Here is a 21,412-nt window from a genome sequence, read left to right on the forward strand (position 1 = left end):
AAACCACAACGAGTCTCACCTCCCCCAGTCAGAATGGCTCTCACACAGAAATCAACAAACAACTAATGCTGGCGAGGATGTGGGGCCAAAGTTACTCCAATGCCCCGCTGATGGGAATGTAAGCTGGTACAACCACCATGGGAGACAGTCTGGGGACTCCTCAGAAACCTGAGACCGGATCTGCCATACGACCCAGCCATCCCACTGCTGGGAATTGACCCAAAGGAAATGACACCAGCATTTGAAGGAGTTGTCTGCACCCCATGTTGACAGCAGCTGAACTCACACTAGCTAAGATGCGGAACCAACCGAGATGTCCATCAGCCGATAACTGGATACACACATTCCGGGACAGACACACTATGGAGAACCACTCAGCCATAAAGAAGAATGAACTCCTGTCTCACAACACGATGGATGCGACTGGAAACGATTATACTCAGTGAAATAACCAGTCTCGAAAAGCCAGATATCAAGTGTTTTCCCCGAGTTGTAACTCATGTACAGAGCACAAGAAAACACAATGTGTAGGAGCGAAGCTGACGTTTCTGGATTTCTTTTTTTTTTTTTTTTGACAGGCAGAGTGGACAGTGAGAGAGAGAGACAGAGAGAAAGGTCTTCCTTTGCCGTTGGTTCACCCTCCAATGGCCGCCGTGGCCGGCGCGCTGCGGCCGGTGCACCGCGCTGATCCGATGGCAGGAGCCAGGAGCCAGGTGCTTTTCCTGGTCTCCCATGGGGTGCAGGGCCCAAGCACTTGGGCCATCCTCCACTGCACTCCCTGGCCACAGCAGAGGGCTGGCCTGGAAGAGGGGCAACCGGGACAGAATCCGGCGCCCCGACCAGGACTAGAACCCGGTGTGCCGGCGCCGCAGGTGGAGGATTAGCCTAGTGAGCCGCGGCGCCGGCCAACGTTTCTGGATTTGATGATTGATTGCAGCCCATGTCTATACTCCCGAGGAACGGTGGCTTTCCCCCTACTACTTGCTGAATTCTTTATTTAGTGGAGGGTTAAGCTTGTGATTAAAGGAGGTCATTGCCAAAATTAAATAGAAAAATAACAAAGGAAGGAGGATGGAGGGTGGGAGATATCACTATGCTCCTAAAACTACACAGGGGGCCAACACTGTGGCGTAGCGGGTAAAGCCTCCACCTGTGCCACCGACATCCCACGTGGGTGCCGGTTCCAGTCCCGGCTGCTCCACTTCTGATCCAGCTCCCTGCTAATGGCCTGGGAAAGCAATGGCCTTAGTGCTTGGGCCCCTGACCCACTTGGGAGACCCAGAAGCTGCTCCTGGCTCCTGGCTTTGGCCTGGCCCAGCCCTGGCCACTGTGGCTGGTGGGGGAGTGAACCAGTAGATGGAAGATCCTCTCTGGTCTCTCTAACTCTGCTTTTCAAACAAATAAATATAAGTAAAAACCAAAACAAAACAGAACACTATATATATGCGTCATGGCTCACTAGGCTAATCCTCTGCCTGTGGTGCCAGCACCCCGGGTTCTAGTCTCGGTCGGGGCGCCGGATTCTGTCCTGGTTGCTCCTCTTCCAGGCCAGCTCTCTGCTGTGGGCCAGGAGGGCAGTGGAGGATGGCCCAAGTGCTTGGGCCCTGCACCCGCATGGGAGACCAGGAGAAACACCTGGCTCCTGGCTTTGGATCAGCGCAGTGTGCCGGCCGTAGTGGCCATTTGGGGGGTGAACCAACAGAAGGAAGACCTTTCTCTCTGTCTCTCTCTCTAATTCTGCCTTTAAAAAAACCTATATATATGAAATACATGAAATTTGTTTCTTTTTACAAATAAAAGACTTCGCTATGATGTGAGCTGGGCGGTGTCCTGGATACAGAATCCACACCATGACTCTGCCATCTCCCAGCTCGGCACTCACCTTGAACCCTGGGAACCCGGGGATGCCGTGCTGCCCGGGGTCTCCCTGCTGCCCCTTGCTCCCGGGCTCCCCATTGAGGCCGGGGACACCCTTGGGTCCTGGCAGCCCCGGGAGCCCCCCGGGGAACTGGTCACCTTCCAGGCACTTGCAGTCCCCGGCTTCGCCTGCACGGGAGGGAGAGGGAACGAGTGTCAGACGTCTCAGGTGCAGGGAGGGGAGGGGAGGTGGGGAGGGCTGGGCTGGGGGAGGCAAGGCCAGCAGGCGGGAGGGCCGGGTCCCGGATGCTCCCTCGCCCGGGGGGCCGCTGGGGCCCTTCTCAGAGCGGGGAAGTGGGGCTGAGAGTAAGTGGCCAAGTGTTTGGCCATGGTGTCCTCATGCAAGCCTGCCCTGTTGCTCACGGAAGATCCCGGTGCGGGGGGACCGTCCACAGAGGAGTGGGCAAAGCTGCAGGACCAGCAGGGGTGGGGAGGAGGTGCCTGGAGCTGCAGGGCTGCCACCACCAGGCCACAGCAGCCACATGGGCAGCGCCGTGGTCTCAGGCGCCAAGGCCACGGGTGAGCACAGAAGGACTCTCCCGCCGTGGCGGGGACCAGGGCGGGCACGCAGAGACAAGCAGGTGTACCCGAGGCTTCCAGCGTGGTCCCAGGCCCTGGGGAGGTGACCCCGGGGCTATTCCTTCCATGGGGTGGGGTCTCCAGGGTGCAGGGGCCAAGGGGAGGGTGGAGGGGGAAGGGCCAGGACCTCTCCCCGCAAGGGGGAGCAGCCAGGCAGGCAGGCCCGAGGGGGGCGGGGCGGTGGCTTCCGCGTGCTGAGGGCCTGGTGGTCTCACCTTTCCACCCCTTCTGTCCGCGAGCCCCCGGGAAGCCGGAAGGCCCAGGATAGCCCACGCGTCCTTCTGCTCCCTTCAGGCCGAACAGGAAGCCTGAGGAGAAAGCCAGCAGGGGCCTGGCGTGAGCACAGCCCCAGGGGACTGCAGACAGGGACACACATGCACACACATGCACACACACACGGACACGGACACACACAGACACACATGGACACACAGACACAGACACGGACAGACATGGACACACACAGACACACCCACGGACACACACACAGACATACACACACAGATACATGGACACGGACATACACAGACACACATGGACACGCACACACACAGACACACGCACGCACACACACGGATGCAGTGGTAACTGACTCGGGTGCACTGGGCCGAGGGGGTTCAGTGTGGCTGACATCGCTGAGTGGCCCTGACTGGGACCCTTGCCTTCTCGGGCCCAAACCCCTTCCCAGGGAGGGGGCTCGGGAAGTCACCGTCCTGCTGTCGTGGGCACGGGTGACAGAAGCCGGACTTGCTCCACGGCCCACGACGGGTGCAGGGGTCGGCATCCCACAGAGGAGCCCCATCCGAGTCCCGGCCCCCTGCCTCCACTCCAGCTTCCCACCCGGGGGGCAGCGGGGGGCGGCTCAAGTGCCGGGGGCCTGCCCCCCAGGTGGGAGACCCGGATGGAGCTCTCGGCTCCTGGCTTTGGCCCGGCCCGGCCCTGGCTTTTGTGGCTATTTGGGAAGTGAACCAGTGGGTGGAAGATCTTTCTCCCCTTGGGCCATTCTGCTGTTCAAGCAACAAAACCACCAAAAACCCACTTGAACTCTAGACAGGAACAGAAGCCCAGCCATGGCCTTGGAGAAGAGCGCCATCTGGTGGTGAGGGAAAGGCTGCACAAGTCCCAGACAGGACCTAGGGCGGAGCTGACCTAGGCCTGGGGAATCCGGCTCCGCCCTGTCCACCACCACTCAGCAGGCAGTGGTCTGCACTCCGGGAGCCAACAGAGGAAAACCTGTGTGGCCAAACCACCACCTGGGGCTGAGGGGAACAGGGAGGTTGCCACAGGGAACGTGTGGAGGAGCCGGCCCGGGTGTGTCCGAGTGCGCCGGGGGAGCAAGGACACCGGGCCTTGGCACACGTCATCACCTCGGCCACTTGTTCACCGAGCCTGTGCCCAGCGCCCGTGCCCAGCTGGGGGCGGAGCAGACGCCCAGCAGACAGCGCTGGGGACTCTGAACCCACAGCAGTGTCACCAGAGAAGGGGCGGGGGGGGCATGCAAAGAACGAGCGAGCAGCCAACCAGGGCATGTGGAAGGTTCTAGAGCAAGCGGGCATCTACAGGGTCCTGCGGCGGGAGGAAGCTGGGGGTCGGCGGTGTGATTGGAGCGCAGGGTGGCGTGCAGGCGGGGGCAGGTGCATGCCGGGCCACGTGGTCTGAGCAGCTGGGCTTGGCTTTTGTCTCAAAGGCCGTGGGGCCCATCAGAGGGCCCTCAGGAGGGAGGTTTGCAGCCCAGTGTGAGGACGACCTCGACTGCAGGGAGGAGCTGGGCTGTGTGCGGAGAGAGAGACGGGGCAGGGGAGAAAGAGAGAGAGAGGCGCTGGGCTGTGTGCACACAGACAGGAGCTTGCAGACATGAGCCATCATCACAGATGTCAGCTCTAAGGACCACAGCAGACAGGACGACTGCTGGAGCCATTTGGCGAATCTCCGCGAGGACGCGTGGCTCCGGGCTTCCTGTGCGTGGGGACACCGGCCACGTGGGGATTTGTGGCGGAACGCAGCGGAGGAGCAGAGAAGCGACTGCCCATTGCCCTGGACCCAGAAACACGAGCAGGGCGGGCCCGGGCTCCACAGCGCCGATGCCCGCGGCCAGCTCCGCTCCGTGCCCAGCGCCCTGCAGACGCGCACCCGGGGCCGTGACTGAGGGCTCAGCTACCCAGGCCCCTGCCTCCCAAGTGGGAGCCCTGGATTGAGCTCCAGGCTTTCGGCTTCGGCCTGCCCCAGCCTGGACGCAGTAGGGATCTGGGGAGAAGCTCTCTCTGCCTTTCGACCGAAACGAGAATAGGTGGGAAGACGGAGCGTGAGGCGCCACGCTGCCGGTACCTCCCAGCAGCCCTCGTCCTGGCGGTGGCAAGGAGGGTTGCCAACACAGAGCTCGGCGTCGGAAACCAGCCCTGGGCCCCGGGCCACCAGGAGGCCAGCAGCTCGCGCTCTGCGCAGCCGTGCACCGCTGAGCCGGCAGGTGGGTTGAGGAGCCCCCGCCCTGGACAGCGACCTCAGCTCACCTCTGCTTCCCGAACGCAAGTGCAGCCGCAGCCACAGCGGGCAAGGCCCACAGGACTGTGAAGATGGTGGCGGGGCCTCCGCTGTGCACCCCAGGGGGCGCCCACCACCCCCTAATCCCCGGGCCCGCTGGACTGCCGCATGGAACCATTCGGCACAGAAACAACCAAAACCCACAGGGCGGGCTCCCTCCGGCCCCCACCCCCACTCACCGTCTGGTCCAGGGGGGCCGGCAGGCCCAGGGACTCCTGGGAGCCCGGGCTTGCCGTCCACGCCGGGCGGGCCTGGGTAGAGCGCGGGGAAGCCTTTCTCTCCGGCGAAGCCTTTGGGCCCCATCTCGCCGGGCAGGCCTCTCATCTCATCTGAAATCCAGCAGAGTCGGAGCGTTCAGCACCCGTGGGCTGGCCGCTGTGTGGGTGCTCAGCCCCGCGGGCGAGGCGGGCTCCACGGGGGCTCCACGGGGCTGCCCTCGATGCCACAGGCGGACACCCCCGCCCCCACCCGTCATCCCTTTGCAGCTCTAACAAAGCCCCTGCCCTCATCTCCCACATGAGGGCCCAGGAGCCGCGACACAACACGGCACGATCCCTCGCTCGTCCCAAGCAACGGCTGGAACCGCGCCGTCGGCTGCTAGTGCTGTAACCGAGCCCAGTAACTGAGTCGGGGGGCAGGGCCCGTCGGAGCCGGCGTGGCCAGGGGAGGCTCTGGCTAGGACCCCAGTGGAGGCGTGTCTGGTCCTGGGTGTTCTTGAGACCACGCCACAACTTTACCTTCATCTCTGACAGGCAGCCCCGGGGAGCCTGGGGGGCCGGGATCCCCCGGTTCACCACGACTTCCTGGATCCCCATGGGGTCCTGGGAATCCCGGGTCTCCTCTGGCACCTGGAAGTGACACAAGACCGGGAGAGGAATCAGGAGGCGTCCGTGGCCAGTGTCCTGTGCACGTGGCTGGCGCACTGTGCACACCCTGGGTCTCTGCTCTTCGGGGTGACGCGAGTCTCCCGCAGGCTCGACATGACACAGCAGCACACATGCCCGAGACACTGGGGCTCCGAAGGTGGGCACAGCAGCCTGACGGTGAGAACCCACACAACAGGGGGAGGCAGTGTCTCTGGGCCCCCACGTGCGCAGACACAGACTGTGCAATAGCTCACGAACCTCTCTCCCAAGTCTTCTGAGGGAGGGAGGGGTGGCCGGGGGGAGGGGCAGCCGAGCCCAGAGCACTTGGCAGGGCTGGGGCTCCGTTCTGGGGTGCAGAGCAGGGGAGTCCACAGCGTGAATGTAGGGAGATGATCTGACGGCAGCACCCCCAGAGCCAGGAGGCATCACTAGTGGATGCTAGGTGAGCTGCCTTTGTGGCCACGGCTCCCACGGGTGAGCGTCTTTGTGGCCACGGCTCCCACGGGTGAGCTTTCTTGTGGCCACGGCTCCCACGGGTGAGCGTCTTTGTGGCCACGGCTCCCACGGCTGCCATCCCCAAGCAAGGGCATCACCAGGGTCTCGTGCTGTGTCAACAGCAACACCTGACCGTGAAGCGCTTCCTTCCCTGGAACACAGCCGGGGAAGACGGGAGGAGAAAGAACAGGGCCGGCCACGCTGTCGTGCTCAGGGGCGCCCTCGCTCTGCGTGCGGGCGTTCACATCTCAGTCTCAAAGCGAAGGCCTTAAACGGGAGGATGCGCTGGTTTTGTGCTTGCGTTGCCCTGAAGGCGGTGAACACGTGGCTCCCGGGCCCAGCTGCCTGTGCCAGGCCCGGCTCCACGGTGAGAGCGGCCGGCCGTGTGGCCGAGGCACCGAGGCTGCATTCATAACCCGGGAGCTTGGCCGCGGAACCGGGCTCCTGCGGGGGATCCACACGTTCCCTCTTGGAGCTGTCCAATGGCCCCGCGCCTCCACCAAGGCTCGGTCCCCTCCCCGGCCGGGCCTGCAGTGAGCAGTGAGCCGCATCAACGTGCCCAGGGCCAGCAGGGGGCGACCTCCTGGTCCTGTCCTGGCCCAGCTCCGGGCTGAGACAGGACGTGGTGATGGCGCCGACAGTGTGCACAGCTGTGCAGGAACACGAGTCCTTGATGGATGGGGGAGCAGACAAGCTGCTGGGCTCAGGAAGGAAACGCCAGGATGTCTCTCTCTCTTTCTTTTTTTAAATCTCACCCTTTAAAGCGCCTTTCTGGGAATAGGCTTTCAGCCCAGCCATCAAAGGCCTGCGTTTCTCCTTGGAGGGCCTGCTTCCAGCTCCCGCTCCCCGCTAACGCACGCCTGGCAGGCAGCCGTGAGGGCTCCGGCAGCCGGGTCCCCGTCACCCACGCGGCAGACCTGGGTTTCATTCTTGGCTCCCGGCTTTGGCCCCGGCCCAGCCTTGGCTGCTGTGGGCATTTAGGTGGGAGACCTCTCTCAGATCAATAAAGTGAAATGCTGCCTGAGATGTGCCTTTCCCCACGTCCATCATCTAGCGCCAGGCCAGCACCCACCGGGCACGCGCCCAGCCCGTGAACAGCACCTGCTGCCCCGGGTCTCCGACACCACGGGACCACGTCCAGGACAGATGTGCGTGGATTATTAACAGGCTGTGCGCAAAATGCTTTTTGAACCGACACAGATACACACAGAACGAGGTTCAGAGACCAGCGCTCGGATCACAGCATGGGAACCCTACCTCCCCGCGATCCTGCTCACTTGGAAGGCGGAGCCAAGCGACCAGACAGGCCCGGCCGTGGCACACGCCAGTCCCTCCCCGCACCCCTGGCCTGAGGCCCCGCCGCAGTGGGCGCAGTGCAGGTGCGGAGGCCTGGCGAGCTCCCAGACTTGGCATCTGACTTGTGTCCCAAACAGGAGGAGGCACGCGAGAGAGGCTGCACACCAACCTTTTGCCAGCGAAGGGTGAGGGGAGTAGGCGGGAGGTCCTGCGGGTCCCGGGTCACCTGCTTGCCCCTGGACAGGAGAGACAGCAGCGTGAGCTCAGCTCTGGAGTCCTGACGACGTGCGCATTTCCAGGGAACAACGCTGGCTGTGGACTGTCCCTGTGGCTGTCCAGCCACGCTTACTCACAGGACAGAGGCTGCGGGGGCCAGCCCCGGCCCCCAGCCACACCCACCAAGAGGGAGGGGCGCTGCGGGCAGGTGCCAATCTCATTTTGCAATCCTTGTCAAACACAGGAACGGCCAGGCGAGTGCACGCTCTGCAGGCGGGACCCTTCCGGCGTGGACAAGGACGAGCAGGGGCCCGGGGACAGGCAATGACAGCCTGGCGTCACGCCACCTGCCCCTATGACACGCAGCGTCCAGGCTGCCTGGACATACCTGGAGCTGCCCACCTGCCAGTTCCCTGCTCCCGGCACGGCCCCCACCAGGCCGCCACTGCCCATGTGTTACAGACAAGTCCCGCCTCCCACAGGAGCCAGGGGCACCCCGACTTCTTGTTACAGCAAAGCCGGCTTCCCACAGCCCTGTGGGGCCCCCCTGCTGCCAAACAGCCCCATCTGTCCCTGCCCCTCTCCTGCCCAGGGTGGGGGGGATCCTTATCCAGGGGGTAGGCGGGGTCCCGTCAGAAGTAGCGAAGTGAAGAGCAGGGTCACCTTGGGTCCTCGCGGTCCGTCAGGGCCTTGGTAACCGTCCACGCCTCTGCTTCCCTGCAAGGAGCACACACACTGTCGATCTGGCCTTAACACGAGTGACAGCAGCATGACCACTTGGAGGACTCATGCATCCACCCACCAGAGCCCTCTACCGGCCCAGCCTGGCCACAGCGCACCCAGCCGGGCTCTTTTCCAGCTGCTCTGCCCAGTAAGGACCAACGTCCTGACCGCGGCCTGACCGCCTCAGAACAGCTGCCCCTCCTTTCCCTCTGGGTGTTTTGGAGAATCAGCCACAGATCCTCCGCGTGGTTGACGTGGCCGGCCACGTGCCCACGGAGCCCGATGCCCCTCTGTGCCCACACGGCCTCTGTGCTGCACAGCGTCTGGGACCCCTGTGGTGGATCTCCTGGTGCTCAAGCGCCTGCTGACGGTGCCGTAGTGACGCCACGAGCAGGACACAGCACGGCCCCAAGGCTGGCTTGATCTTTTAACGCCATCTGTTGGGGCACCCACTGGGGCCGATGTCGGAAGGAGCAGGTGCGAGGACACACGCATGAACCCCGTGTCATTCATCACACACGGGGTGGGGTATGGACCAGCCTGACGGCTGAGCTGGCGTGAACCATCCACGCGTTGCCCTTCTCTGTGGCTTGCTGGAGGAACAAGGCCGATATGCAGGTGCCGCTGTGGAGCCAGCTCCACGGCACGTGGGGTAGGACACAGGGCAGAGCAGCACGGGTCCCCTCAGCCACGTGTCCTTGGTAAGCCTCGTGGAGCCGTCCACGGGCATGCGGGGATGCCAGTGTGCATGGGAAGGGGCCACACACCACAACACCATGGATTGTGCACGGAGTGAATCACCAACACAAAAAGCCCTGTTTCTGTGTGCGCTCTCCCGCACCATTCCAGAGCTGATACAGATTCTTAATCCACTTCTCCACGTTTTCTCCTAAATCAACGACCTCCCCCCAAGTATCTGTCTGCAGACCACACAGTAAAAACAAGTAATCGGCCATGGCTCATGGGGCATGGGGGCGGAAGGCGTAGAAGCCAGGCTGCTGGGGCTTGGGGGGAGGAGTGGTGCGGAGAGGCGGAGACCAAGGCGGGCGGTGACCAGTTCGGGTATGGTCACTGGCCTGGGAGGACAGCTCGGGCTCTCTCCACGCCTTTTCCTGGGGACGACAGCTCCTCCTGCGCCCCCGTGGGACGTGCAGGCACTTACCTTCTGTCCGGGGGATCCCTTCTCGCCATCCAAGCCAGGGGCGCCCTGGGTGGAAGAGAAGACAGAGGCGCGGGCAGCTCAGCAAGTGAAGTGCAAGCCCAGGATGGCCAGCCGGAGGGTCCAGACGCGCCCCCAGCACAGAGCAGGGCCTGCCCACTGGGCCGGGCATGCCCCCAGCACAGAGCAGGGCCTGCTCATGGGGCTGGACAGGACACACCCCTGAGCACAGAGCAGGGCCCGCCCACTGGGCCGGACACACCCCGAGCACAGAGCCAACCTTGGGCCCAAATCCTGAAGCACACAAAACTGCTAACAAATCTAATGGCGAACTAGCAGCTAGACTCCATCCTTGTGTCCCAGCCGTGGTGACACGCGCAGGAACTTCGTGCCCGGATCCTTGGACTCAGCCTGGGGCCAGGCGCAGGGGAGGGGCAGGGTGGGGGCGGCAGGCAGGAGCTGCCTGGCAGGGGGCTGAGCCCCTGGGGAGGAGACGCCCAAGAGGGAGCACTGAGCCCGGACCCCGGGACAGCCAGGTGTAAGCTCTGCCCAGGGTCTCTGCAGCTTTGCTCACGGCAGCCCCAGGGGGGCTGGCACAGCCACATGGCCGCTCCGCTCCCTGCCCTGCTCCAGGGGGAGGTGCACGGTTTCCACACGTCCTGCACAGGTGCAGGGGTGCTCGGGGAGCCCCTGGGTTTCCACATGTCCTGGGCAGGTGCAGGGGTGCTCAGGGAGCCCCTGGGTTTCCACACCTCCTGCGCAGGTGCAGGGGGATCCCCTGGGTTTCCACACCTCCTGTGCAGGTGCAGGGGTGCAGGGGGACCCCCTGGGTTTCCACACCTCCTGCGCAGGTGCAGGGGTGCAGGGGGACCCCCTGGGTTTCCACACCTCCTGCGCAGGTGCAGGGGTGCTCGGGGACCCCCTGGGTTTCCACGCCTCCTGTGCAGGTGCAGGGGGACCCCCTGGGTTTCTACACCTCCTGCACAGGTGCAGGGGTGCTCGGGGAACCCCTGGGTTTCCACACCTCCTGCGCAGGGGCAGGGGGACCCCCTGGGTTTCCACACCTCCTGCACAGGTGCAGGGGTGCGGGGGGACCCCCTGGGTTTCCACACGTCCTGCGCAGGTGCAGGGGTGCTGGGGGACCCCCTGGGTATCCACACGTCCTGCGCAGGTGCAGGGGTGCAGGGGACCTGTGGCGGAGGGCGGGGAGCAGGGACCCCTGTGGTTTCCACACGTCCTGCGCAGGTGCTGGGGGACCCCCTGGGTTTCCACACGTCCTGCGCAGGTGCAGGGGTGCAGGGGACCTGTGGCGGAGGGCGGGGAGCAGGGACCCCTGTGGTTTGTGCTCATGCGCGCGTGGACCTGAAGCAGCTCTGGAAAAGCAAGCCGACTTGAGAAGCAAAGCGGAAGCAGCCCCGAGTGCGGCGGTCACGCCGTCGGCGTGTGGCTTACCCGTGAGCCCGAGAAGCCCATGATCCCTTCCTCTCCCTTCAGGGAGATGCCCTAGGAGAGGAACAGGAGGTGAAGCGGGCTCTGGTCCTCCAGGGTCCCGGGACCCGGAGCCCGCCGCGCCATCCCCGGCCCAGACTTACTATGGCCCCTGGCTCTCCCTCGCTTCCTTTTTCACCCTGCAAAGGAGACGGAGAGTGAGAAACGCTCGCTAGTTTGGATGCAGTCACATTTGAAAACCAGAGTTTGCGACACGAGGCGAGCCGTATTTAGTAAAACCCCGACAACCAATGATTCGGTCCAGGTGATAGCAATCGACGACTCGGACGTTTGCAGCTGCAAACCGCAAAGGGAAAAACGGGCACAAGAGAGGTGACGGGACCCTGTCCCCTGCCTCCCCAAGCAGCTTCCCGCGTCACACGTCTGTCACGTCCCCAATGGTGGGGACACGCAGAGGAGCCCCTAATCACACCCATGCGACAGCGCTACCGCAAGGTCCTCTGAGGAAGGGGAGCCTTGGGGACATTTTAGGTCCCTGGCAGGAGCAGCTGTTTGGCTTTGCACGCCGGGCCCTTTCCCACCACTGCTCACAGGCTGGGCTCCCCCAGCCCACGGCTGCCCCCTGCAGGCTGCGGGGACCAGCCCGGGAGCCGGCTCTCCTCTGTGGCACACAGGGAAGCAATACCCTCAGCAAGCTCGAGTGCTCCCTCCTCCACTACTGTGCTGACCTCCGGCCAGGCCCACCGGCCGCCTCCCGGCCACTGCTGTCAACGGCCACTCACAATCTGGCCCAGAGCCACCTGTGTCCATTCTGTCCCCAAGGCAGTGGCTCTGTCTGCCAAATCCCAGCCATGACCAAGGACCCCCGGCATGGAGACGGATGCTGGCGTCGGGATAGCGTTCTACTTGCAGAAATCTGATCTCCATCTTGGGGAGTTTGGTCCCCGCGTGCTGGGTGTGCCCGACACCTGTGAGCATTTCATGTGTGGTCTCCACAGCTCCAAGGACTGGGACAGGGGCCGCGGGGGCTGGGAGAGGAGTCCCTGGCTGAGCGGAAGCTGGGGGACAGGTGTCCGCTTCCACCTCAGACTCAGCAAGGTTTCAAGCCACCAGAACGCTGACAGTTCCAGGGCACACCCTGGAAAACGGACTTTGATCCAGGAAAGAACTTCAGAAGGTGGGTTCCCTCCTCCCCATCACAACGCGGTGTCCACACCGTTCCCCGATCCTGAGACCCGGGCTCTCCTCCCCAGCACAACGCGGTGTCCACACCGTTCCCCGATCCTGAGACCCGGGCTCTCAAGGTCCATGGTAGCTTTTTTTTTTTTTTTAAATTGCTATACTTTTTTCAATTTTTAAATAGAAGATGATTGCAACGCATTATTTCATATGTAGGAGTTTAGGAGCACAGTGGCACTTTCTCAAGTGGATTCTCGGGCTGCCTCAGTGTTGAGGAAGATGGATGCAAAGGTGTTTCGCGAGTCTCTCAACTGGCGGCACCCAGAGCATTCCCAGAGGCCCTCGGTGTGTTTTGGGAACCGTCTGCCAATGCGGGGGTGAGGCCTTCTCACCTCGGACGTGACTGGAGAACCCGTTAGGTCTCAGCTCCGCTGGGAATTCTGCCGCAGGCTGCTTACCTTGTACTGATCGGGGTGGAAGGTGGTCTTTGTGGGCCCGACGATGGGATAGATGGTGTCGAATGGAATGCCATTGGGACCCGGCGCTCCTATGTCGCCCTGCACGGGGTGGCCAAGCAGCGTGGTTAGCAGTCTACACTCTGTCCACCACACGCGCCGACCTGGTTAGCAGTCTACACTCTGTCTACCACACGCACCAACCTGGTTAGCAGTCTACACTCTGTCCACCACACGCGCCGACCTGGTTAGCAGTCTACACTGTCCACCACACGCGCCGACCTGGTTAGCAGTCTACACTCTGTCCACCACACGCGCCGACCTGGTTAGCAGTCTACACTCTGTCCACCACACGCGCCGACCTGGTTAGCAGTCTACACTCTGTCCACCACACGTGCCGACCTGGTTAGCAGTCTACACTCTGTCCACCACACGCGCCGACCTGGTTAGCAGTCTACACTGTCCACCACACGCACTGACCTGGTTAGCAGTCTACACTCTGTCCACCACACGCGCCGACCTGGTTAGCAGTCTACACTCTGTCCACCACACGCGCCGACCTGGTTAGCAGTCTACACTCTGTCCACCACACGCGCCGACCTGGTTAGCAGTCTACACTCTGTCCACCACACGCACCGACCTGGTTAGCAGTCTACACTCTGTCCACCACATGTGCCGAACTGGTTAGCAGTCTACACTCTGTCCACCACACACACCGACCTGGTTAGCAGTCTACACTCTGTCCACCACACTCGCCGACCTGGTTAGCAGTCTACACTGTCCACCACACGCTCCGGTGGAGCCGAGCAGTCTACACTCTGTCCACCACACGCACTGACCTGGTTAGCAGTCTACACTCTGTCCACCACACGCGTCGACCTGGTTAGCAGTCTACACTCTGTCCACCACACGCGCTGACCTGGTTAGCAGTCTACACTGTCCACCACACGCTCCGGTGGAGCCGAGCAGTCTACACTCTGTCCACCACATGTGCCGACCTGGTTAGCAGTCTACACTCTGTCCACCACACGCGCCGACCTGATTAGCAGTCTATACTCTGTCCACCACATGTGCCGACCTGGTTAGCAGTCTACACTCTGTCCACCACACGCACCAACCTGGTTAGCAGTCTACACTCTGTCCACCAAACGCACCGACCTGGTTAGTAGTCTACACTCTGTCCACCACACGCGTCGACCTGGTTAGCAGTCTACACGCTGTCTACCACAAGCGCCGACCTGGTTAGCAGTCTACACTCTGTCCACCACATGCGCCGACCTGGTTAGCAGTCTACACTCTGTCCACCACACGCGCTGACCTGGTTAGCAGTCTACACTGTCCACCACACGCGCCGACCTGGTTAGCAGTCTACACTGTCCACCACACACGCCGACCTGGTTAGCAGTCTACACTCTGTCCACCACACGCACCAACCTGGTTAGCAGTCTACACTCTGTCCACCACACGCACCGACCTGGTTAGCAGTCTACACTGTCCACCACACGCACCGACCTGGTTAGCAGTCTACACTGTCCACCACACGCACCGACCTGGTTAGCAGTCTACACTGTCCACCACACGCACCAACCTGGTTAGCAGTCTACACTGTCCACCACACGCGCCGACCTGGCTTCCGTCCCACCCCGCGTGTCCATCCTCCCCTCCCGCCCACGCTCCCTCCCCCACTTTCTTCCTGCGGCCACCCTGATCCAGCTCATTGCAGGGGTCTACGTCTGCATGTTGGGATCTGCAGTGTTTCTGTCTGACTTCTCCTGTGCCATCAGCGCCAAGAACGGAATCTTCTCTTCACACTGGGCAGTGCCGATGCCACCCGGTGTGCGCTCAGAGAGCAGCGGGGACGACGCAAACGAGGCGTCAGTGAACGGGGCAGGGCGGGGGTCTCCTGGTGCATGGGGGCGTGGGTGGGGGTCTCCTGGTGCATGGGGGGTGTGGGTAGGGGTCTCCTGGTGCATGGGGGGTGTGGGTAGGGGTCTCCTGGTGCATGGGGGTGTGGGTGGGGGTCTCCTGGTGCATGGGGGTGTGGGTGGGGGTCTCCTGGTGCATGGGGGTGTGGGCGGGGGTTTCCTGGTGCATGGGGGGGTGTGGGTGAAAGTGTTTCCTGGTGCGTGGGGGGTGTGGGTGGGGGAGGAGACCTGAGAGGAGCTGGACAGGGGCTGACCCTGGAGGTCAAGGCCAGAGCCTTGGGCCTGTGTCCCGTGTCTGACCCACGCGTGACCGTCTGCAGCGTGCTGGGGGACGGGCGGCGTCCCACGTTCCCTGTGCCAGTGCTCTGCACGGGACCCCAGAGAGCAGCAGCAAACCCGGCCGGGAGGGTGCTGCACCCGGCTGCCCTGTGTGCACCCGCCGGGCCCTTACCTTCTCACCCTTTTTTCCATAAAAACCAAGTCCGCGGTTGCCCTGAAGAGACAAATGGCTTCTGTAAGATTTCAGACGCTGACCACCATTTTGCGCTAGAGAGACCCCCAACCTATCCACAGCGACAGTGCTGACCCACAGCGCGCGCCCGACGGGTGGGCCACGTCCTGGGCACGCCCGGAGCCAAGGCCCCGCCTGCCACCCCCGCAGCCGCCCGTGGAAGCGCACAGGCCCCGATTTCCCTGGAGCAGACGACGGAGCGGACCCGGCCTCCCTCTGGCCGGAGCCTTTGCTCATTGCAGCGCGTGGCCTGATCCCACCCTCCCCCCCTTTCCAGGTGGACCGGAATCCAGCGATGGGGGACGTTCGGTGTAAGCCGATCTTTCCATCTTCCGTTTTGCTTCTCTGCGAGCATTCGAGATTCTGGATCTGGGAGGTCGTCCGGACCCTGGGGGGTGGGATCCGCGCACCCCACACACAGCGACCCCCCCTTCCTTCCAAACCAGGCTGCTTCTCTCCCAGGGCTTCCCGGTTCCCGCAGCGACCAAAGACCCTGTGGGATCTTCCGCTCTGCAGTGTGCCGCCCGCCCCCTGCCCCCGCCCCGTCTTTTTGGAAAACAAAAACAAAGCTTTAATGAATCTCTGCCCTCGCCTTCCCACCTGGCTGGGGGTGGCGATGAACGCCCACAGGGCAGTGAGCCAGGCCCGGCAGGCAGGCAAGAGTCCCCCACGACCTCGCTCTGCCTCCCGAGCCGGCTGCCGAGTGCCCAGGAAGTGCCCAGGAAGTGCCCTGGCCTTCCGTGTGCGGTGGCCAGGGGAGATCAGAGCCGGGCCTCGGCTCCCGCCTGGGCCGCTCCCAGCTCCGAGCCTCCCTCCCCTGCCCCAGGCCACGGTGGGAGGACCAGCAGCCTCAGCAAGCTCCGGCCAGAGGGGACGGGGCCCCGGGGGGCCCGGGGGAGGGCAGGGTGGCCGTGGCCAAGGGGGCAGAGAGAGAGGACTTCCCGTGGAGCAGGCGTGGGGTGTGAGGGCTTGATGTGTCCTCATGGGGACACAGGCAGTGGTGGTCAGAAGTCCCTGGGAGCAGCTCCCGGCTCCTGCGAAGTCTCCCCAAATACGGGCCTCGGCAAGCCCCTTCAGCTTGTGCGGGACACGGATCCCCCTGCCCCGGCCATCGCTCTCTGGTTCTCTAACTGACCGCCTGCCTTCTCACGCCCCACCAAATTAACAGCCTTCCTCTGATGACAATCGTGTAGGTCTAGTCCATGTCCCCAGAGGCCAACCCTGCACCCTCGGACGCCTAATCACACCCGGGGTAGAAACACAGCCTCCCTCTCCCTACGACAGACACCAGGGGTCTGCAGAAGTTCACGGAGGGAGGCAGAGTTGTAGCACAGCTGGTAAAGCCACTGCCTGCAATGCAGGCATCCCACATGGGCGCCAGTTCAAGTCCCGGGTGCGCCACTTCTGATCCAGCTCCCTGCTAATGGCCTGGGAAAGTGGTGGAAAATGGCCCAAGCGCTTGGGCCCCTGCACCCTACATGGAAGGTTTTCCTTGGAACTCATGTGGGAGACCAGAAAGAAGCTCCTGGCTTCAGCCTGGCCCCGCCCTGGCCATTGTGGCCACCTGGGGAGTGAACCAGCGGATGAAGGCTCTCTCTCTCCCTCTCACTCTGCCTTTCAAATAAATAAATAAATATTAAAAAAAGTTCATGGAAATCGTTATTAAAAACCTATGCATGGATTTCAAAGTTGTTCTGCAGCAAAATGAATTCCTACCATTTCCATTTTCCACGGCCTTTCTGAAGCGCCCTCGTAAGCTAACACCTGTGGGTGCGTGTGAACGCCCCATGAACTGGTCTAGCCCAGGCTTCAATCAGAGGGTCACGGTGAGGTTTCTCACAGCAACAGGGCCGTGCTAAGGATTTGCAAACGTGGTATCTAATCCGCCAGCCGCGGCTCGGCCGAGTTATCATGAGAGCCTGACATTAAGACTTAACAACCTGCCACGTGCCCCACCCCCCCCATCCTCGCGGCACGCGGCTGTCAGAGAGGAGTTCCAGGTGCGCTGAATGAAGGCTGCAACACCCAAGTCCCCTCCCCTCCCCACCGCCAGCCCTACTTACAGGGTGTCCTTTGGGTCCCGGGGGTCCAGGTGGTCCCTGCACAAAGACAAGGCCAAGTTGCAAAGTGTGTTCTGCACCTGGGGTCCCAGGTGACTCCTGCAAATCCCCGCGGAGCCACCGCTGCTGGCCTGTGTGTACACAGGCTCCCACCACATCTGTCTCGCAGACGGAGAGAGCCGGCGGGAGCGGACAGGGCTGCCGGGTCCCGCACTGGCTACTTTGCTCTGTGAGCTTCCCCTAAGTCCTCCAGCTGCCTGTGGTGACCCCAGCGAGGGTCAGGCCCTGGGGCTGCAGAAATGCAGTCTGCTGGGAGCTCACGAGACCCCGGCTGGCTCCTGCCCCTTACGGGGTCTGCTGTGCCCAGGGTGGGGGCCCCTTGTCAGGTGGGTGGGTGCAGGGGCTGGCACAGCTTGTGTGTGACTGGAAGGGCGCTGGGCTCCACATCACAGCTGACATGGTCCTCACTCTTCAACCTCAAAAGCAGCAACACATGTGTGTGTGTGTGTGTGTGCAAAGGATGGCCCGTCTGTCACGCCCCTGTCAGGTGCCGAGGGGCCAGGTGCTTACCGGTCTTCCTGGAGCGCCAACTGGGCCCATCGGCCCCATAGGTCCGGGGCGGCCGGGAGGCCCCTGGGGACAGACAAGGAGAGGGAGTGGTTAAGGGGGTTGGCTGACACCGCAGTCCTGCAGTTCTGAAGCTTCCCTTTGGAACATTCTGGAAGGAACACAAGGCTTACCTGGAAGCCGACCAGCCCCGGTTCTCCGATTTCACCCTAGTGGGGAAAAAGGAACGGGCAGAGTTACAGCTGTGAATGACAAACCCGGGAGCTGGACGTGTCCTGGACGCTACAGCGCCCTCACTGGGGCCTGAAGCTACACACGGCCGACAGCAGCAGGGATGGAGGCCACCGTGACCAGCCAGTGCCACGCCTGCCTTCTCCGCTCATGCACCCACTCAGAGGAAGGCCCTCCCCCCTGGATGGGGCGACCCCTCCCCCCCGCCTGCGCCCACGCACCCGGTATCTGTCACGGTCCTCTTCAGACAGCGCGTACGGCTCACCCTTCTGCCCCTTGGGTCCTTGGGGCCCCTACAGCAGCGGATTCATCATAATAAGGCAACAGACAGAGAACACGTTCACACCCGGGCAGTCGGCAGCCGCGGCCACGCGGGGGAGCGAGCTCGGGCTTCACGGGCACCGCCCACTGCTCCCGTGGCCCTTCCTGTGCCACCTGAGCTCAGAGGGGACGTCCCACTTCCTGTCTGCCCACAGTCTCGTTCCCGGGAGCCCGGACAGAGCTGTTTCCTCTGCATACCCAGGCGCCCATGCTCCTTCGTGATGGTGTCTGGGCAGGCTTGGCCATGGTGTGCGGGACACGGCCACCCCCATGCTCTCAGGCACCTCGTGGGAGAGACGCTGGGCAGGTCTTTAACACTGGAAGTGTGCGACATACGGCGTACGAGACGGAGGTTTTAGGGAAAGTGGTGTTTTAATGTAACAGAAAACCACGTAGTTTACTGAAAAGCGGAACCACATTAGAAGGAAACAGCCAGGAGCGGGGGACTCGAGGGAGAGGTGAAACCATGAACACGAGAAGGGGATTTGAGACCGTCCTCCTCCACCTGGCCCAGCCTGGCTATCCCGGGCATCTGGGGGAGGGGGAGTGAGCCACTGGGCACCCCACTGTGCTTTTACTGTCATTTGAATCTTGTACGGGGGACAATGAACTGACAGACTGCAGGCGGCAAGAACATGAACCAAACCAGCTCTTTTCCATCTCGCGTGGACAGAGTGAACACAGATCCAGGAAAACCTCCCGGGGTCCTAACAGAGCGAGGCCTGAGAGGCGTGCCCTGCAGGGGTCTCCTGCCCAGCCCACCACGGAGCCACGCGGAGGCAATGCACCCGCCCTGCCCTGTGTCCCAGGGGTACTCACAGCGGGCCAGGGTCCTGCCCTGCCCCCTGGCCACCCCATGCCCTGGGGGTACTCACGGGTGAGCCGGGGAAGCCGCCAGTGCCGGAGGGACCCTGTGGGCCTTCGTCGCCCCTGGTCCCGTTGCAGCCGTCATAGCCGGGTGGCCCTCTGGGGCCGCCTTGCCCTGGGTGTCCCTGTGGAAGACGAGAGTGGGTGAGGCCCCCAGCCCGTGGTCTCGGCCATCAAGGGGCTGTGAGGTAAACCAGCCGTGGACATTCCCCTAAATGATGTCCCTGGCCTGAGCCCAAGGAAGTGATAATGCAGACACGGATGAAGCCGTGAGTGACAAACCTAAGGCCCCGAGCTGGGGACGGGCTTTTGGGACAAAGCCCCGTTTCACACGGGCTTCAGGAAGAAGCCAGCTGTCTAGGGTTTCCTCTGTCTGGCTTCCTCGGGCAACGGTCTTTCAGCAGGGACAGGTAAGAGAAGACTGGGAAATTCTAGAAGATTCTAGAAGCTGCTGGCTCCTCAGGATCTGCTGAGCAATCAGGACGCGCCAGACCAGACCAGTGCACCCAGGGCCAGGCTGTGCGTCATATACCACAGGGCTGCAGCCTGAATTTTTGTTTCTTTGGAGGTATTTAGACAGAAGCTTTATCACCGTGCATTTTCTTCTCGGCCTTGGTCTCCTGGATAAGAAACCAAACATGCATTCCAGAGTGAGAGCTGGAGGTCGCCAGGGTGTCTTCCACTATCACTCGGAGAGATTTGGGGAATTTTAAGAGAAACGGAAAAAATCCTACACAAACAGGACCTTGTGCCCTGCACGCTGAAATGCTGAGGGAGCAGAAGGCTCCCACTGCTTGGACATCTCTCGGCCGGAGTCACTGCATCTGAGATGAACCTGACAGTCTTTTAAGTCAAGCTCTGGCGCGTCCGAGAAATCCGCACTGCGCCTGTAAAACCCGCGGTGCGATCTCCCAGACGCCCAGAGCTGGCTCTCTGGCGGCGACATCCAAGGAGTTTAAAAGCCCGGGAGATTTCCCTTTGGGCCCGGCACTTTGATGATCTGCTGAGCGCCTGAAGGGAACACATGCCCCTGCAGCTCTGACCGCTGCTCCAGGTCCCTGTGGCCCACAGCTGTGTGGCGTCAACGCGTGAGCGTCTGAGCCCCCACTCAGCTGACACCGAGGGTCCCCGGGCCACCGGGGGCTCGTGTCTCGCGAAACATGACTTCCTCTCCATGCTGCTTCCTTGTGTTGCAAGCGACTTCCTGGACGTGAAGCTAAAGATGGGAAGGGCTGGGGTCTCTGGGACCACCCCCTCTCCCGCCTTCTATTTGCTCCTGCAGCCTGGGAGGGCGGCTCTGGCCCCGTGAGCATGCGCATGCATGCATGTCTATGCATACACGTGTGTGCACATGCGTGTGATGTAGGTAAGATGCCTCGGCACACACGTGAGGTCGCCCAGCACCACAGCTGCCCAGGCGGGAGGCGCCCCGGGACGTGCGATAAACATCTTCATCCCCAAGGTCAGGTCTGGCCAGGAAGCCAGTCCTGGGAACTCTGCCCTGGAGCCCCCAGGAAGGCTCTGAGTCAGGCCGCTTTGTTTATTTTTTATACCACAAGAAGCGGAGTAAACTAGGTTATAAAAACACATTTTATTGCATTTGGAGATTTTTCTCATGGATGCCCCATGCCTTTTCTTTCGCTCATTTTATTTGAGAAGCTGCACCAGGGCTGAGCCAGCCTCGCCCCGTCCGCAGTCCCGGCTCTGCAGGGGACTGGCGGGGCCTTACCGGGCACACCTGAGCCTCATTTGGCTTTTATTCCAAACCGGGGCCCAGATCTGCAGTGCAGCCCGGTTCTGCCCCACAGCCCTACGGACACCGACAAAGGACACAGCCGGTCCAGCATTTGGGTCCCGGGGGGAAAGACGCAGATGGGGCCCCCGCGCCTCTCGTGTTCTAAGCAGAACAGGAGGTCTTGCTCCATGCATTTCTGTAAGTCATAACCGCAGGGCTTAGAACGCACATGGTGTTCTGCAATGTTTAGCTTCAAAAACTTACAGGGATTCCGTCAGCTCCAGGAAACCCAGAGACGCCGCGGGCTCCCTAGGAAGAAAGCA

General features: G+C 62.3%; 1 protein-coding gene across 1 annotated transcript in view; it reads right to left on the reverse strand.

The window, feature by feature from the left end:
• COL4A2 (collagen type IV alpha 2 chain) overlaps positions 1–21,412 on the reverse strand; it is a 135,234-nt gene that overhangs the window by 25,157 nt on the left and 88,665 nt on the right. Inside the window, exons 6-22 of the mRNA XM_051849971.2 lie at positions 21,354–21,398; positions 19,363–19,479; positions 18,388–18,459; positions 18,109–18,144; positions 17,939–18,001; positions 17,372–17,407; positions 15,249–15,290; positions 12,876–12,974; positions 11,382–11,417; positions 11,242–11,292; positions 9,793–9,837; positions 8,571–8,624; positions 7,861–7,927; positions 5,772–5,882; positions 5,214–5,363; positions 2,712–2,804; positions 1,883–2,046 (exon numbers count right to left, since the gene is read on the reverse strand). Coding sequence (XP_051705931.2) covers positions 1,883–2,046; positions 2,712–2,804; positions 5,214–5,363; positions 5,772–5,882; positions 7,861–7,927; positions 8,571–8,624; positions 9,793–9,837; positions 11,242–11,292; positions 11,382–11,417; positions 12,876–12,974; positions 15,249–15,290; positions 17,372–17,407; positions 17,939–18,001; positions 18,109–18,144; positions 18,388–18,459; positions 19,363–19,479; positions 21,354–21,398 — 1,281 coding nt within the window. The remainder of the gene's footprint in view (positions 1–1,882; positions 2,047–2,711; positions 2,805–5,213; positions 5,364–5,771; positions 5,883–7,860; positions 7,928–8,570; positions 8,625–9,792; positions 9,838–11,241; positions 11,293–11,381; positions 11,418–12,875; positions 12,975–15,248; positions 15,291–17,371; positions 17,408–17,938; positions 18,002–18,108; positions 18,145–18,387; positions 18,460–19,362; positions 19,480–21,353; positions 21,399–21,412) is intronic.

Source organism: Oryctolagus cuniculus, chromosome 9, assembly GCF_964237555.1.
Source record: "Oryctolagus cuniculus chromosome 9, mOryCun1.1, whole genome shotgun sequence".
Lineage (NCBI taxonomy): Eukaryota > Metazoa > Chordata > Mammalia > Lagomorpha > Leporidae > Oryctolagus > Oryctolagus cuniculus.